Genomic DNA, 14,717 nt, shown 5'->3' with positions numbered 1-14,717 from the left:
AGTCTACACTAGTTGCATAAGGGTAAACACGAAAAAGCTGACGCTAAACGCCATGTGACAACAACAAGCAAGTGCGCGAGGACCGCGTCAACAACACGAAAAAGGAGAGCGCATCCCGGCCCCGGAACAGGTTGTATGTATGATAAAAGTGACAAAACTTGGCAGCGAGTTATACGGGAGCGCCGTCCTTATTTACCTTGCCGGAGGCGGGAGGCCAAGCTGCACTGAAAGCGCTAAGGCTACCCCCTCTTACCTTTCGCAACCCCCTCCCTCTTTCCTGCCTTCCTTTTTTGCACCTTACTGGAACAGAAAACGTCGAGCTCTCTTTGACAAGATATCGAAACGGGAATATGTCTAGGATAAGAAAGAAAGAAAGAAAGAAAGAAAGAAAGAAAGAAAGAAAGAAAGAAAGAAAGAAAGGAAGAAAGAAAGAAAGAAAGAAATAAAAAAAGAAAGAAGGAAGGAAGCGGATATCGTATGAAACCCACTGGGGATGGGGGTGGGAGGAGAGGGATGGAGAAGAAAAGGGTGTGGGAAAAAAAAGTGCGACGGAGCGATACGGAGGCGGGCTTTCGGAGAGAGGCCGATAGCGACCGGGGAAGGAGAAGCGGTCGACGGGGCCGGAGACGCTCGCTGAAGAGGAAACGAATGCGGATTCGGCGAAGCCGCCTTGCGCTGATCGCGCGTCTCAATCTCGAAACGCCTGACGCGCATTTCTCCATCTTTACGGGGCTGCAAACAAGCACGCGAGAAGGCGGCAGCGCCTCCCGGTGGCCACTGCGCTGCTTGTGATCTGGGCCCCGCGGACAGATGATGGCCCGGTGCGCACCGTACGGGAACGGCTGCTATACGCTGTCTCGCCGGACGGCCGGATGTATCATATACGGTTGACGCTTGTGAACCGCGTGGATGCAGTGACCTGGGAAAATAAAGTTTTCATTCTTTTTTTTTACGTCCGAGTATAGAAGCCGAAATTTCTTGGACGTTACTATTCAGTGTCCCCAACTAGTGCTATCTGCCGGTGGCACGTAACGAATACTTCGTACCTCACTGCGGCAGTTCTTACACATAATTTCGAGAAAACAGTACCAGGTGTTTCAGGGGATCTCGCCGTTAAATTTTAATCATAAGTTTTTAAGGTAAAAGGACGCTTTCCGCGGCATAGTAATTAAAGTGGTGGACGCTAGAAAAGAAGGTATTCATGTTAGCTAATGAAGTGACTAGTTTAATTCGAAAAGTTAACTTTTTAAGTATTACAGAGAGGCGCCTGGCTGCGACTTGAGATTTGTTGCTGGTAATTAGTCACAGCCACTTTAGTTTCTAGAATTTCGACAGTGCGATTACCTTCACCGCTGCGGCACAAGAAATTTTGGCAATTTCTTGTGTCCTGAAAATCACTTCGCGCGCTTCAATCACTTCACAACCGCGTTACTAGGTAAAACGAATCACGTCTTTTCTGGTGTCCATCACTTTTAACTAGGTGTATATTTCACCTACCAGCTGTGTGACAGATGACGCCTGTGCGCACAATACAAGACTTCGCAAAGTCAGCTTGAGATCATCTTTCTTTTTTTCTGAGTTCTCTGGATAACTGAAAACTAAAAAAAAGTACGTAAAGTATCTGAAGAGCACCGTGGTAGCAACGGCTGACTAGTGTCCTCTGGTGGCTGCAACAAAGAGTTTTCCCGACACAGTTGATTTCAATATGTCCAGGTTAGTTTTAATAATAATCTCAGGGCTTAAATTCTTGGCACTGATGGTAGTTCTATGCAGCATTCGAGAGTAATCTAGCAGTGAACGAGTGCTCCTTAGCTACAGTGATTTCCTACGTGGTAAAAGAAAATTCCCTTAATTAGACCCGAAATTTTCTTTTTCCGCTGGAGGAGCTTGAAAGCTCTGTCAGTTAGGAATAAACGAAACAATTTAGATGCTTCAGGTTCCCTCAAACTTTATAAAAATTCTCTTTTCCGCCAATTATACCCGTCAGATTTCTTGAAGAAACGCAAAAATTCCTGGAATGGGACATTATTGATTAGCTATACCTTGGACCCGTCTGGCTTGAAGACGAAAGTGCACGCCTTAAAGCTATTATTAATTCCAATTAGTTACGAACGCAGAAGCATAGCTCCTTGCCAACACGTGCCACCGACCGGCAAAAAGTAGTCTCCAAGTTCCCGGAGATATCCAGCGAGGGGCAAGTTTCTTGCGGTTCCATCGCACCGGGGCAGCGCTGCTTCCGCTGCTGGAGCGCCAAACATGTGCGCGCTTGGCCGAGCGGCGATCGATGGAGGCGTTCCTGGGGCCAGCGGCAGCTCGGGAAGACATGCCTGGCGAGAGAGGAAGCCGGATTACGGACGCCCAGAGCGCCCCGCGGACGGCCTCCCGCGGCGCCGGAGCGCTCGGGCAGCCGGATGCAGAACGCCACCGTCGAGGCGAACGAACGATGGGGGACGCGGCGACGAAGAGGGGTTGCGCAGAGGCCGAGAGGAGGGCAGCGCGCGACCACAGCTGGACCCCTGGACTTGCGAAACGCGAACATAGTTTGCATCTCGAAGTTTGCGCGTGAAGGCATCTGCATGGAGGAGACAGTCGCTGCCCTGCGAGACGTAACTTTATGCGAGCGGGGCATCTTCGTTTCTTTTATTTTTTGACAGTGAGTCTCGGATGAACGATATGAAATGGCATCTTATTAGATTTATCACAGCCGTCTTAGTGAGCCTGTGAGAGCCCCGGCAATTTTGTCAAGGTCGCCTTTAGTAGATGCCATCATGGGATCGGAAGAAAAAAATTACCAGACGGTTCAGCATGGCTAAGCGCGGAATATCGTCCAGCAGCGCTGGTGTCAGTGGGGACTTAATGTATTTTCGTGTTCAAGGCATTTCGCCTACACGCCTTCACCACAAAGGCCTTTGGCCTGAAGGACTTCCACCTAAAGGCGTTTACCTCAAACAAATTTGGCCTAAAGGCTTTCTACTTAAAGACCTTTTTCCTGAAGGCATTTACCCTGAAGGTCGTTCCCCTGAAGGCCTTTACCATAAGGTCTTTAACCTAAAGGCATTTGACCTAAATGTATTTGACCTAAAGGCCTCTAACAGAAAGTCTTTTTACCTAAAGGTCATTAGCCTGAAGGTATTTACCTTCACCAAGGTGAAGGCCTGCCATGTGTACATACCTGGCAGGTTGTCTACAACCCTTTAGACAGGTGGGCAACCTGCGACAAAGCAGGCTTCAGGGACGTACAGTCGCCCTCAGACCTGTCTAAAACGCACTCGAACGACGCACCGGGGATTACACTGGCGTCATTTACAAGTCGCCTAGGGCTCGAAACAGGATTTTATCGAGCATGCACATTGCCGTGGATCGTGCTTAACTCATCTCTAAAATCTACATCGAGCCCGCCAGCCAGTGTCAACTCTCATAAGTGCGCATCAGAGCATGCTGTTCGTGCGTTCTAGAGAAGTGTGGTGACGACTGTACGTACTTACGTACGCCCGAAATCGAGAAATGCGCCTAGTAGAGCTACATCGCTAATAAATAATAAAGTGCACCACCCCTATGCAACCCGCATCATTGCACCTATCGAGGTACTCATAATTGCCAAGTGGAAGCGCTCGCTGCGGAGTCTTCTTACTAGTCTCCTGATAACTGGAAGCAGTAAGCATGATCAAACAGTCCGAAAATTGAACTTATAATCCCATCAAAATTACAATTACCTGTGTTCCCGCAGTATAATCGGATCGTAGGGGTCGCACAGCACAAAGGAATGTTTGGAGCGTTGCGGCGTAATGGTACGACACTGCTGCAGAAAAAAACTCTGCCTCTCCCGTAACCGAGAGTAGAGTAAGTATGAAATGTTTACGGGCCTAATGTCATCTCGGTGGACACCCGAACCGCACCGTACAGGAAGGGAGGAACGCCACCACCCGTTCAGCACGATGCCTTGCCATTTGAACGCAAGGTTTTTTGAGGAAAGGAAATGGCGCAGTATTTCTCTGCCATCTCGGTGGACACCCGAACCGCACCGTAAAGGAAGGGAGGAACGCCACCACCCGTTCGGCGCGATGCCTTGCCCTTTGAACGCAGCGCTTCTCCCCCGGGCCCCTGTGCGCCTGCGCGGCTTTGCTTCGATGCGCGAAGCCCCTAAGAGATCACGTATGACAACGAAGTGTATCGTGGCATTTATGTCCTTTTTGCACGAGTTATTAGAAATCGGGAATTATAATTCCGTGCATTATCAAACGCACAGCGCGACAGATATCTTGATAAACATTGAGAAGGCATTGGCAGCAGGTGACTCGTTTGGAGACCAACCGGCGCTTGCATGCCGGTCGCGTAGGAGGGCTTAGAGAATCTCGTTAAATCTCGTTAAGTCTCGTACGGTGCCCGGATGTTCTCGTTTCAGAGCCCGGATGACTCTCGGTCTCGGCGTGACGTCACCACGCTGCCGACAACGGGGGCTAAAAGCATTTCATGCTTAAAAAACGTGGCGACCAGGTTGGTATGCGATGCAGTTAGTACCCTGCAAGCAGGCTGCGGTTCACAAATTCTCTTCTGCATGAAAACGCACCACTATTGGCCCAGCTCGACGCTGCATGAGTATAATGATTAGAAAGCAACGGAATGATTTGAAAGCTTCCTTACCACTCTCATGCTTGACTGCCGTACTTTCGAGCATCCCAAACTAAACGTGATCAAACACAAATCCTTTTCGCCCGCATACACATCAATGGGTGCATCATGTAAATAAAGAATATTTCATTCAAGAATTTGATTGGTGAAAGCTGGTTAAGCTGGGATTCAGTAATCTCCTGCATAAAAAAACTCTCAGGTGACCCTCGGTGAATCAGTTGTACGTGTTAGGATGTTCTGCTCATATCTCTTCATTTGCATTGCCCTCATAGCTGGTTCGTACATAAATATTTATGCACCAGAAAACCCAAAATGTCCATTTAGAATCTTTTTCACACCGTCGCTGCGAAGCTCGCACAGCGTTCAACGACGCAGATAAAGTGAAGAACCCAATGAAAAACGCTATGCTGAGATACGTTCGCGAAGAGAGCAAGCAAATAAGCCATCGCATCACATGCCCGCAGATTGAGATTAAAGGTGGGAAAGAAGTTTTAACGCGGCGTAAGAAAAAAAATAGAAGCTGTTTCTCTCGGGGAACTCATTCCGACTGGCTGAGCGTTTTGTGGTAGACGGCTGCGCTTTACCTACACTCGAAACGACAAACAATGCGAACTGCAGGGGCCTGGTTCTCTTCGTTGCAGTCGTTCGAAGCAGATGTTTTCGTCGGGCGTGTACGCGCCGCGGCCGCAAGGCGAGTTGCGGCGCCAGCGGGGTGATTTGGCCCGCCAGTGCTTGCCTTCGGGAGCTGAGGGAACAGAGATTGCATGGGCGTGTTCCTGAAAGGCAGGCGGATTCAAAAGGCGGACGCGCACTTGTCAAGTCACAAAGCACAGAATGCTTTCTGTGAACGCGCCTTGCGTATGTACGCAGTTTTTCTATCGGCTTTTCTCGGTGCCTCGCCAGTGGTGCACGAGGAAAACGGCACGCATTTAATGTGTAAGTGTGTATGGCTCATTTTACAGATGTTTTCCTTCGCTTTTTCTTCGTTTAGGAAACGAATTTTCGAAGCCGGTTGTCCGCCACCGCAGATTTCGTCAGAAGTCTCCCACTGCTCAGCTGATGGTTTTGGAATTTTGGGTTGTATTGGGCTCGCCAGACAGCTCCATGCAGAGTGGTAGAGGGAAGACAGTTTCCAGCATCATGTACATGTCGAAGGGTATTATGTTGGTCATATATTGTTATGTTTGTAACGACCTGGATATAAGTCTGTTTGTAGTATCCTCCAAGTGGTGGCTTCTGACCAGCCCCCGTCTGCAAGAGCAGCACCTGCTGGTTGAGTGAGCGACGCTGTCCGCGAGCGCTAATGGACTCCTGGAACAGGAAATTTGATCACTCAGTGTCCAAGCTATCATCCTCTAATTCCCTTCCTTTGTGAAAATAAACACTGATTGTTTCATTCATTCATTCATTCATTCATTCATTCATTCATTCATTCATTCATTCATTCATTCATTCATTCATTCATTCATTCATTCATTCATTCATTCATTCATTCATTCATTCATTCATAAGAAGACAAGTTTATATTGCAAACCGGAATGGTTTCAGACGAAAATTAAATAGCGGAGTTGAGAGTTACTTCAAAAGCGCTATGAGGAACCGATTAATTTATTTAGCAGGCAGTATTATTGCTGATGTGAAGGATCTTTGTTGTTCTCAGCAACTCGCCGAAAGAAGAAATGAATTGTTTATGGCTATTTCAAATTTACGGCCGTCCAGAGGTCGTCGTGTCGAGCTAACAGCATGATTTAGTAGAAAAAAAAAACAAATATCGGATAGTTGGCAGAGCCGAACAGGTGGGAGATTGATTAGAAGCGTTGTCATGAAGAACAAAAAAAAAACAACAAAAGTTGACGCAGGTGTCAAAATTCATTTCTTTCTTAAAAATTTACAAACGTTACCCCCAATTCAACGGCCAACCCCCCCCCCCCCCCCCCCCGTTCTCTAAAAAAGATATAAAACAGAAGATGAGCAGCTCGCTCAGTGGCTGCACGTTTCATATCTTAATTCGAATATTTATCATTGTAAAATTTTTGCTTACTTTCCAAAGCCTTTAAATCGAGGCTGTCGCATAAATATTTTCTTGATCTATATGGATCACATTTTAGTTGTGTCGCTATTTTCACATACTGAAATAAATGTTTCATTGCTTTTCTTTGTTTGTTTATTAAGCTGTAGTGTTCGGCTGATGAGCACAGGGGAGAGGACTTTAACCCTGCTTTCCTATAGCGGTGAAATGCGGGTGTGCTAGCATTTCATGATACTCGAAAAAACATTTCAATTCGAGACCTTCATCACAACGTGTGTCGTACTCAAGAGTGCTACAAATGTTTCACTCTGTGGTTAATCAATAAATAAACTCTGACCGACCACATATAATCAGTTGCATTTAATGCAGCTACCGAAATGAATCCAATGGGACATAGATCAACAAAATGATTATGAGTAAAGACACAAACACTAATGAATTAAGATTTCAGTTTCGCTCAACGTACAGTCTCCTGCATCTTTCTGAGTGATAACAGACCAAATCTCCGAAGACAGACGTTGGGCCTTACTGAAGCCAACGGAATATCTGTCCAGTGCGACGCTCCATCTTTGTCACCCAAGGCGCTTAATTCTCTCGCGGTACCCAGGAAAATCGTTCGAGGCAGCCCGTTTACTTAGTACGCACGACGTGGCCTTATGAACAGAGGTTCGTAGCTGCCCATTTCTCCGACTTCTCCGAAGAATACCGGGCAAACAAAAGAGCAATAGAAACCGGAGCTCCAGACTTCGTCGCATGGGTCAAACAGGGGCGCAACCCTTTGGGCCCTGCCCGAAGCCCCGCTGGAGGTCTCTCGGCGTATACCGCGTAGGCGCAATCGTTTCCACTGGTGAAATAACTCGGCGCGTTCCCTTTCCCTTCTCCACGTCCCATCGTCGCTATACTCGGCCCTGCGCACTAAAGAAGAAATGTTGGCCGTCCATTCTCCGAGACAAATGTTTTTCTTCCGTAGAGTTACTCAGATTGTGCGAAGCCAGCCACGCGAGATATATGGCGTCCCCACACTTCTGAGTGCGTTCGCCACTTCTCTGCAACGAACGGCGGCAGCCGCTGCTGAGACGACGAAGACGGCGCCCGACTTCCGCCAGAGACGGTCATTTGTCACCATTATCTACATCTCGAAATCTAATATCGCTTCCCCGGAGTCAATGCTGCCGTGGCGCCGGCGTCACCGCCGTCGTGCACCGCTCGCGAAGACCTCTCGCACTCATGTACACCTTCCCTCGCCCGGCAGCTTCACAGCGCTTCTGCCTCCCTCCTTCCCCCTTCCCAGCAATCTCTCGCCGGTAGTGAGAGCTCTCTTCTTCGGCGGAGGACCCCCTTTTGTCCAGGCGCCCTTCAAAGGACACCGCTAAGTTCGCGACGTGTCGTTCTCGGCGCGATGAGAACGGACAAGCGACGCGCTGCCGACGACGGCGACGCTCCGACGTCCTCGCATGGCGAACGCCCGGCGCACTCCCTTTCTCGTTCTCTCTCTCTCGCTCTCGCGCAAGCTAATTGACGCAATGGAGGCGCTGTCCCAAAAAGCTAGCCCACTCAGGACGGATCAGCGAGACGCAATTCGAGAGAAACGTTACGCGTTGTTAGAGGCTGATCATGGTGGGCAGTGTTTATAGCTTACGTTTGCCGCGTCGAGAGTGAGCACTCATCGTTTTGTCTCTCTGGCAAATACGGCGCTTTTCTCTACAGCGGGAGCACTTCCACCAGTAGTTAACGTGACAGCATGGGACTACCTTTCAAACGGGGTAACTATACCCGATTGCGAAGGAGATATACCACAGAAATCAAGGAACAGGACGAGCACTTGTTGAAGATGGTAGTTACACACATCAGATAGACTGTTTTTCTTTCCCACACGTATTTTTTGTTCATAGAAAATTTATACAGCGTCTGTAGGAATAAGTGAATTGGCGCCTAGATTTTATTTGCTTGTACCAGAGTCATATATTCCCTGTAAAATTATATAGATTCGAACTTTATATTTTGAGAGAATGAGGCTGTTGCCTTTATACATTAGATAGCTTTATATCTTCTAGATATGAAAGTCGCGGTAGAACAATCGCTGCGTCATTTCTATGTTGTATCGATGATGCGAGCAATTACGTTTGTACTTCTACTCCTTTTTGTCGGCTAAGATCTGAATACTTTTAATGCAATGCGCCGACAGCAAAAAACAAAACAAAACATTTTTTTGCTCATAAGAGGGGAACAGGCCACAGTGAAGGTCATTATTGCTTTGTTTTTCTTATCCTTGTCCGCATTATGTCTTCAGCTGCAAATCATGAACCGAAATAGTAGCTCAACTATTTAGCATTTTATGACTTACCAGAACTATTTGACCCGTGGTCGTTACTTCTCCATATTTGCGACCCAAAACGGCATTTCTATTATCCGAATAACTCAAAACGGGATGCAAAAAACTGAACGGGACACTTAAATTCTGCCTTAAGGATATGAAGCGATAGCGAAATGAGTTAATTACCATATATGCAGAATTCGTCATTCTCTACTTTACTTTGACCCCTGAGAGTCCTTACACCACACCTGGATCAGTGGTGCAGCGGTGAAGCGATGCGCCACTGCCCTGCGATGGCAGGTGCTGCCACCGGTGAGGGTGGTGCGACCCTTGTTACTCTTGCCGAGCGGCCGATCATTGATTTACCTGCCACCTGCCACGATGGGCAGGTTGCTCGCGATCCGGTTGCCAGGTTGTGATGACACCGCAGGGTCACGTGACCTAGGTTGCCCACTTGCCTCCTAGGTTGCTCTCTGGCGTGATTTTAGTGGATTTTTCGCTGATGGTCAACGGCGCCAACGACGCCGACGGCGACACCGGATTTTCTGCGACACGAGGTCGTTAACGCTGTCTCTATAAAAAACAAAGTATTTACCGCGCTACCACGGCTGAATTAATGGCTCTAAATGGGCCGTAATACAAGTTGCTTGCCATATTTGTTTTGTTCACCAGAGGAAACACCATTGCTTCGTAGCTGGTTTTTGTTTGTTTCTGACAAAACTCCAAACAAACCCACTCCGAACCATGCGCAAAAAATATAATAAGTTAATTATTTCCGGTGCGGAATTCTTTATTCCAATCGATTGACGAGCCTTAGTCAGTCATATGGTCACCGCAGATCTCTAGAAGTGGCAGTGCTGGATCGCTCTGGGCCGTCCTGATGCATATGCCTAGGAGCTATTGCTACTGGCGGTCTCCTCTCCTTATCCTGCTGAGAGTCGTCTACGTAACCCTGAATAATGAAGGGCTCGTGTGAAGCGAGTACCTTGCTACTGAGACTACAAAGCATATGAAGGCTCGCACCTCGGATTTCCTCAGCGTTCCAATGGTGTCTCTAATGTATCCGAAAATGGTGTGAACTGTCGGAAGCATATCAAACTTAATGAATTTTAAAAAGCAAACAACAACCAAAACAAAAGAACAATAAGAGACTGGGAAGCTTTTACAAGCATCTAATTGTTGGACCATTCACAACTTGGAAGAGGCCTACTTTTGGTTTGCCTTTAAATAGCACGGAGTTATAACCCCGTTAAACCGAGTAGGATGACATGCGAAAGCACCTGGTTTCGAATTAGCTTGGCTATTGCCTAAACATTGCCGGATCTTTTCCTTAAAATTCGCTTGACTCTTGCCTAGACACTGCCTGACATTGTCCTCCAAGAGGATTTCTTTTAAAATTTCGTACCACGTGACGATCCCCTAGCCACACCGTATCCAAGCCATTTTATGTAAAAAGGTCAAATGTAAAGGTTCAAAAGTCAAGGATCAAAGGTCGAGGCTTCAGTGACCCACCGGCTTTTTCAGGATTGTTAGCGAAGTAGCGCTTTTGCACTGAAAGCTTCGTTATCTTTTGCGCGTTTTACATGCAGTGAAGTCCTAGTGCTGCGTTAAGTACCATCCACAACGTATTGAGTGTAGTGCTCTTAGTAACAAGACTGTAAAGGATTGCGGTATCATATAATGAAAAACCAATTCGCCATGAAAATAGAAGCGTTAGTAAGATAGAAAAGAAATACAGAGAATAAAATACGCGCAAGAATTGTCGTTGGTCGAGCTAGTTGGTATTCCAATTTTGCTAGTTTTGGCAGCGCACAAAGACAAAGACAGACCGTAGGAGGACAGCGCGGTGCCCGAACTGTCAGTCCTTGTCTTTGTACTTGCGAGCACCAACCAGAAGCGATCTGTTTTGCATTATAAAACCTTTAGAGAATCTGAACGTGAGTGGCATGAGTTTTTGGGTACCTTTGCGCAGTGAACTGAGAACTTCATTCTAAAATCATACCTGGTTGTCCAGATGCCAAGCTGCCGGTAAATAAAGATGGCTCAAAGGGATGACAAACACACTGGCTGTTTGGGTTTCACGTTGGTTCTGTTGGTCTGAAACAGGTTTCCTTTGTTTCCTAGTGAAGCGCTTTTCCTCCTACAAATCCCCCTCTTGCCTTTCAAAGGACTGCAACTACCCTGGAGGGGTCATTTTTCTTTCGCACCATAAAGCCATGACATTACGTACTACCGAAACTGTATTAACATAATCGCATGTTTCCTTTCACATCATTGCACCTTAATTATTTTTATCACACAGGGCTGAGTCGCACTGAATCAGATGCCTTCGTTATGTCGTACCCAAAGAGCGGATTTTGCATACCGTAATGAGAAACAAATACAGCTTGTTGATTTGTAAAGGAATTATGCATTGAATAAATTTTAATGCATAAGGCAAGCCTTTATAGCTAGTTGAAGTTAATATTTCTGTATCGCTAGCTGGAAGCATTAACATGAGCAGGCTACAGGAGGCACACACATGCTCGGCGTGTTCGGACTAAGTAATTTATCATATCTGTGCAAGTGCAGAGTAGAATCGCTAAGGCTAAGTGCCGCTCGCATAATTTCTTTACAGGGCGTTGCACCTTCTCACAAAATTAATAACAAGCTGTGTGAGTGAAATTTTCTCTTCGCTTTCTTTCTTTGAGTGCAGGACTCCTTAGGAGGAGACTGCTGCAGCACCACAAAATAAGCTAACGTTTAAAACTTGGCCAGATAAAAATTGGAATGAAAGACGAAAATAAAAAGAAGACGAAAAGAAGCTGTCGGGGATGCGCCGAAGCGCAATCGCTACATGTGTTCATTTAATGAAGAAACACTAGAAAGAAAACTGTCTTACAATTACAGCAACACGCGGTGCGCACGCTTTACAACGACTACTCTGAGAAGTGGCGTTTCCGAAAACAGAAAGACCCCCAAAAACTTTCCAGAACGGTGCTACGGCAATAGTTGGCTGCCTCTCCCGCCCTCAAGGAACACCAGACGGCGACGGCGGTGGAGGCGTTCGCGTTATTAATTAATCAGAGTCTGCGAGCTTTGCAGGGAGAGGCGACGCGCAGGTGTTGATGCAAAGCGCGCGCCATGGCTCGGTGAGCGCTGAAGTGAAGCCAGCGTGCGTGGGACAAAGGGCGGAGGCGCTCCTTCACGCAACAGCTGTAAGACCGTTTTGAAATGCCGCGTCTCCGCCGTGCAGGTTGGCTGTGCTGCTACACCGTAGCATTAGGCGGTGAAGTGGAGAGAGCATTGTGCCCTTGCGGGCTTGACAAAGGTGCGAACATCGCACTCGGTGTGCTGAAATACGAACAAAGCATCCGCACCGCTGCAGCGCCCGCCTAAGGTATACGTCGTCGCCTCTCTATGTAATGCATGCGTTCTTTTTTTTTTTTCATGCTCTCCATCCCTCTTTTTCTTTCACCTTGCGTCTCTCAGAAACTGAATTTAAACATTACGACGCCCGCAGAACGCCGGCGAAACAGCGACGCACGAAGACGCAGGCGGCTGCGGGTGGAAGCGAAGCGCGCATGAAACAAGGTTAGAGCGTGGTTGTCTGGAATTCCGAAAACGCAGAGGGCAGCAAACCCGCGGCGTGTTGACTGTAAAGCCCTATGGCCCCGGGTCGGCCGGTCGTGTGAGGGCTGTCACAAGCCAGTTAGCTCATGATGGCACCGCCACCGCAAGCTGCTTGCCAAAGAGATAACCGAGAGAGACACGGTAAACCTATGAAAGGAAGGGGTATGATTGGGCGAGAAGCACTGCTTGGAAAAGGGGATTACGGGGAGGTAAAGGAAGAGGGGAGATTAAGGAAGAGCATGACAAGGCGCGTACACGCGATGGAAAGTGCTTGAGAGAGTAGGCGGCGTTCTCTCATGGCTGAGACTTTGAGAAGGCAGTCTCGTTAATAATTAGCGAGGCCAATGATGTGAGGACTTTGTTCGGAGATTTGTGGTCGCTGTTACGTCATTTTTGCGGATAGACAGCGGAATACACCGCAAATAGTGAGGATGGGAGCAAGACTGCAGCTGGCATCCATGGTGCGAATTTTTTTGGTAATGGTAAGACAGAAGAGATTGTTTGACAGCGAGTCGCTGTTTAAGATGATGACTTTCAGTGCAATCAGTCCGCGACATAAAGGAAGGAGGAAGGGAAGAAAACAAAATAGATGAATAACAATATGAATAAGAACAATAAGAATGAGAAGATGAACAAGAAGGGGCGCAACGTGGGAAACAGCAAGATCCAACCGTCAGTCTCGTGGTCAAACTGAGGATCGGCGCCGCTGTACAGCTGCAAAGGCGCTAGAAGGGAAGCATCTGGACCGCAGACACATTGCTCATTTCATGCAAAAACCCAGCACCTATGCTTATCCTGCTTACGCAAGTTTACCAAGCTTGGTAAGAAGGGGCCAAGGCTTAGATCCTTTTGACAGCTTCTCGCTGAATAAACCATGTCCGTCTTTGGCCTAACCGGTCAATTGTTTTCACGCATGTTAAACAAGCCACTTCAATTTCGTGATATCGTTAGTGTGAGGACTTTTTCTAGATGTAGCACATGTTACTGCAGCTGATAAGTGCTGTTGGCCTGCAGTAGAGAGGTTCAGATTCCGGCTGACGAAGCGTTCAGCCTACATTTCATTTCATCTGAAATCGATGAATATATTTGTCGCATCTCACCACTTAGAATATTTTTGTCGGGTGAAGTATCCGCCGTTTATGTCAATGTTTTGTAACAATATTTCTCACTAAACCCAAGCGTGGCCATCAGCCCATGCTTATTTACGAATGGAAATAAGGTAAAGCTCTTATACTCTGTACAGTTCCTTCTATTTTTCTTATGGGTGACCTTTCCTTCAGTGATGGCGCAGGCATTCAGCTGAGTTCTGCGAGATTTTTGAAGCTATGATTGTTTCACGACTCTGTTTTAACTCTCGTTGTGCGAACACGGATGCCTTGTAGGTTGAATTATGAGCATCTTCTCTGTGCCATATGCACACCGCAAAGCAGTCTTCTCCAGTGACTTCCGTCTCTAATAATCCTTGTAGGTATTTCGTCCCTAAATGTACTTTTTCTTCAATCCCTCTTCAAATCCTCTGGTTTTCTCAGCCCCTGTTCCCATTGGCCTCGGTGTCTTTTACTCGATTTCGTTTTCTGATCAACTATAATTTTTTTCTTATGCTTGATTGCTACGCCGAAAAATCATTATTTTTTACATATCGCAGTATATCGCGTAGAAATAAAGAATATGAGCCACAACTGGCTGCAGGCCAGCGTAACGAAAGCCGTGGAATTGTTTGAAGAAATGTTCTCATATAAAAGAATGCTACGCAGTTGCATCATATTAATTATAATTATGATAGCTATCGGTAATCGTAGGGCGAAGGGTTTGTTTCGCATCAATCACAAATAAAGTTGCTACTTTGCTACGTCACTGCAGCATGGCCGAGTGCTTGGTCGTCTTGCAAACTACTTTCATCTGTCCTGCGGAATGCGGAGAAATCGAAATACTGCACTTGAGGAAAGAAAGCACGCCAGCTAACAGCATGTAAAGATTAATAACTGCGATCAAAAACACTCATGCGTCGAATACGAACCCAGCAAAAACCCTAACTGTGCTTGAAAATCTGACGGTACGAAAGGGTGTTCACGGATAAGGGCATATCCAAAAATGCAAAAAGCGTCATTTTAGGGCGGCGCTCCCTTTGATGAG

At 47.0% G+C, this 14,717-nt stretch overlaps 1 protein-coding gene across 5 annotated transcripts in view; it reads right to left on the bottom strand.

The window, feature by feature from the left end:
• LOC149342205 (neuroligin-4, Y-linked-like) overlaps positions 1 to 14,717 on the bottom strand; it is a 346,207-nt gene that overhangs the window by 226,018 nt on the left and 105,472 nt on the right. Inside the window, exon 1 of one of the 5 annotated variants that reach the window (XM_089544496.1) lies at positions 2,151 to 2,341. The exons of the other annotated variants lie outside the window; for them this stretch is intronic. Within the exon in view, the coding sequence (XP_089400622.1) occupies positions 2,151 to 2,325 (175 nt within the window). The 5' untranslated portion in view covers positions 2,326 to 2,341. Of the gene's footprint in view, positions 1 to 2,150; positions 2,342 to 14,717 lie in introns of those variants that run through there. 5 annotated transcript variants of the gene reach the window in all.

The sequence above is a fragment of the Amblyomma mixtum genome, chromosome 5 (assembly GCF_055824585.1).
Source record: "Amblyomma mixtum isolate Tamu chromosome 5, ASM5582458v1, whole genome shotgun sequence".
NCBI lineage: Eukaryota > Metazoa > Arthropoda > Arachnida > Ixodida > Ixodidae > Amblyomma > Amblyomma mixtum.
The sequence above is the reverse complement of the archived record's forward strand: the minus strand, read 5'-3'. Positions and strand labels throughout refer to the sequence as shown.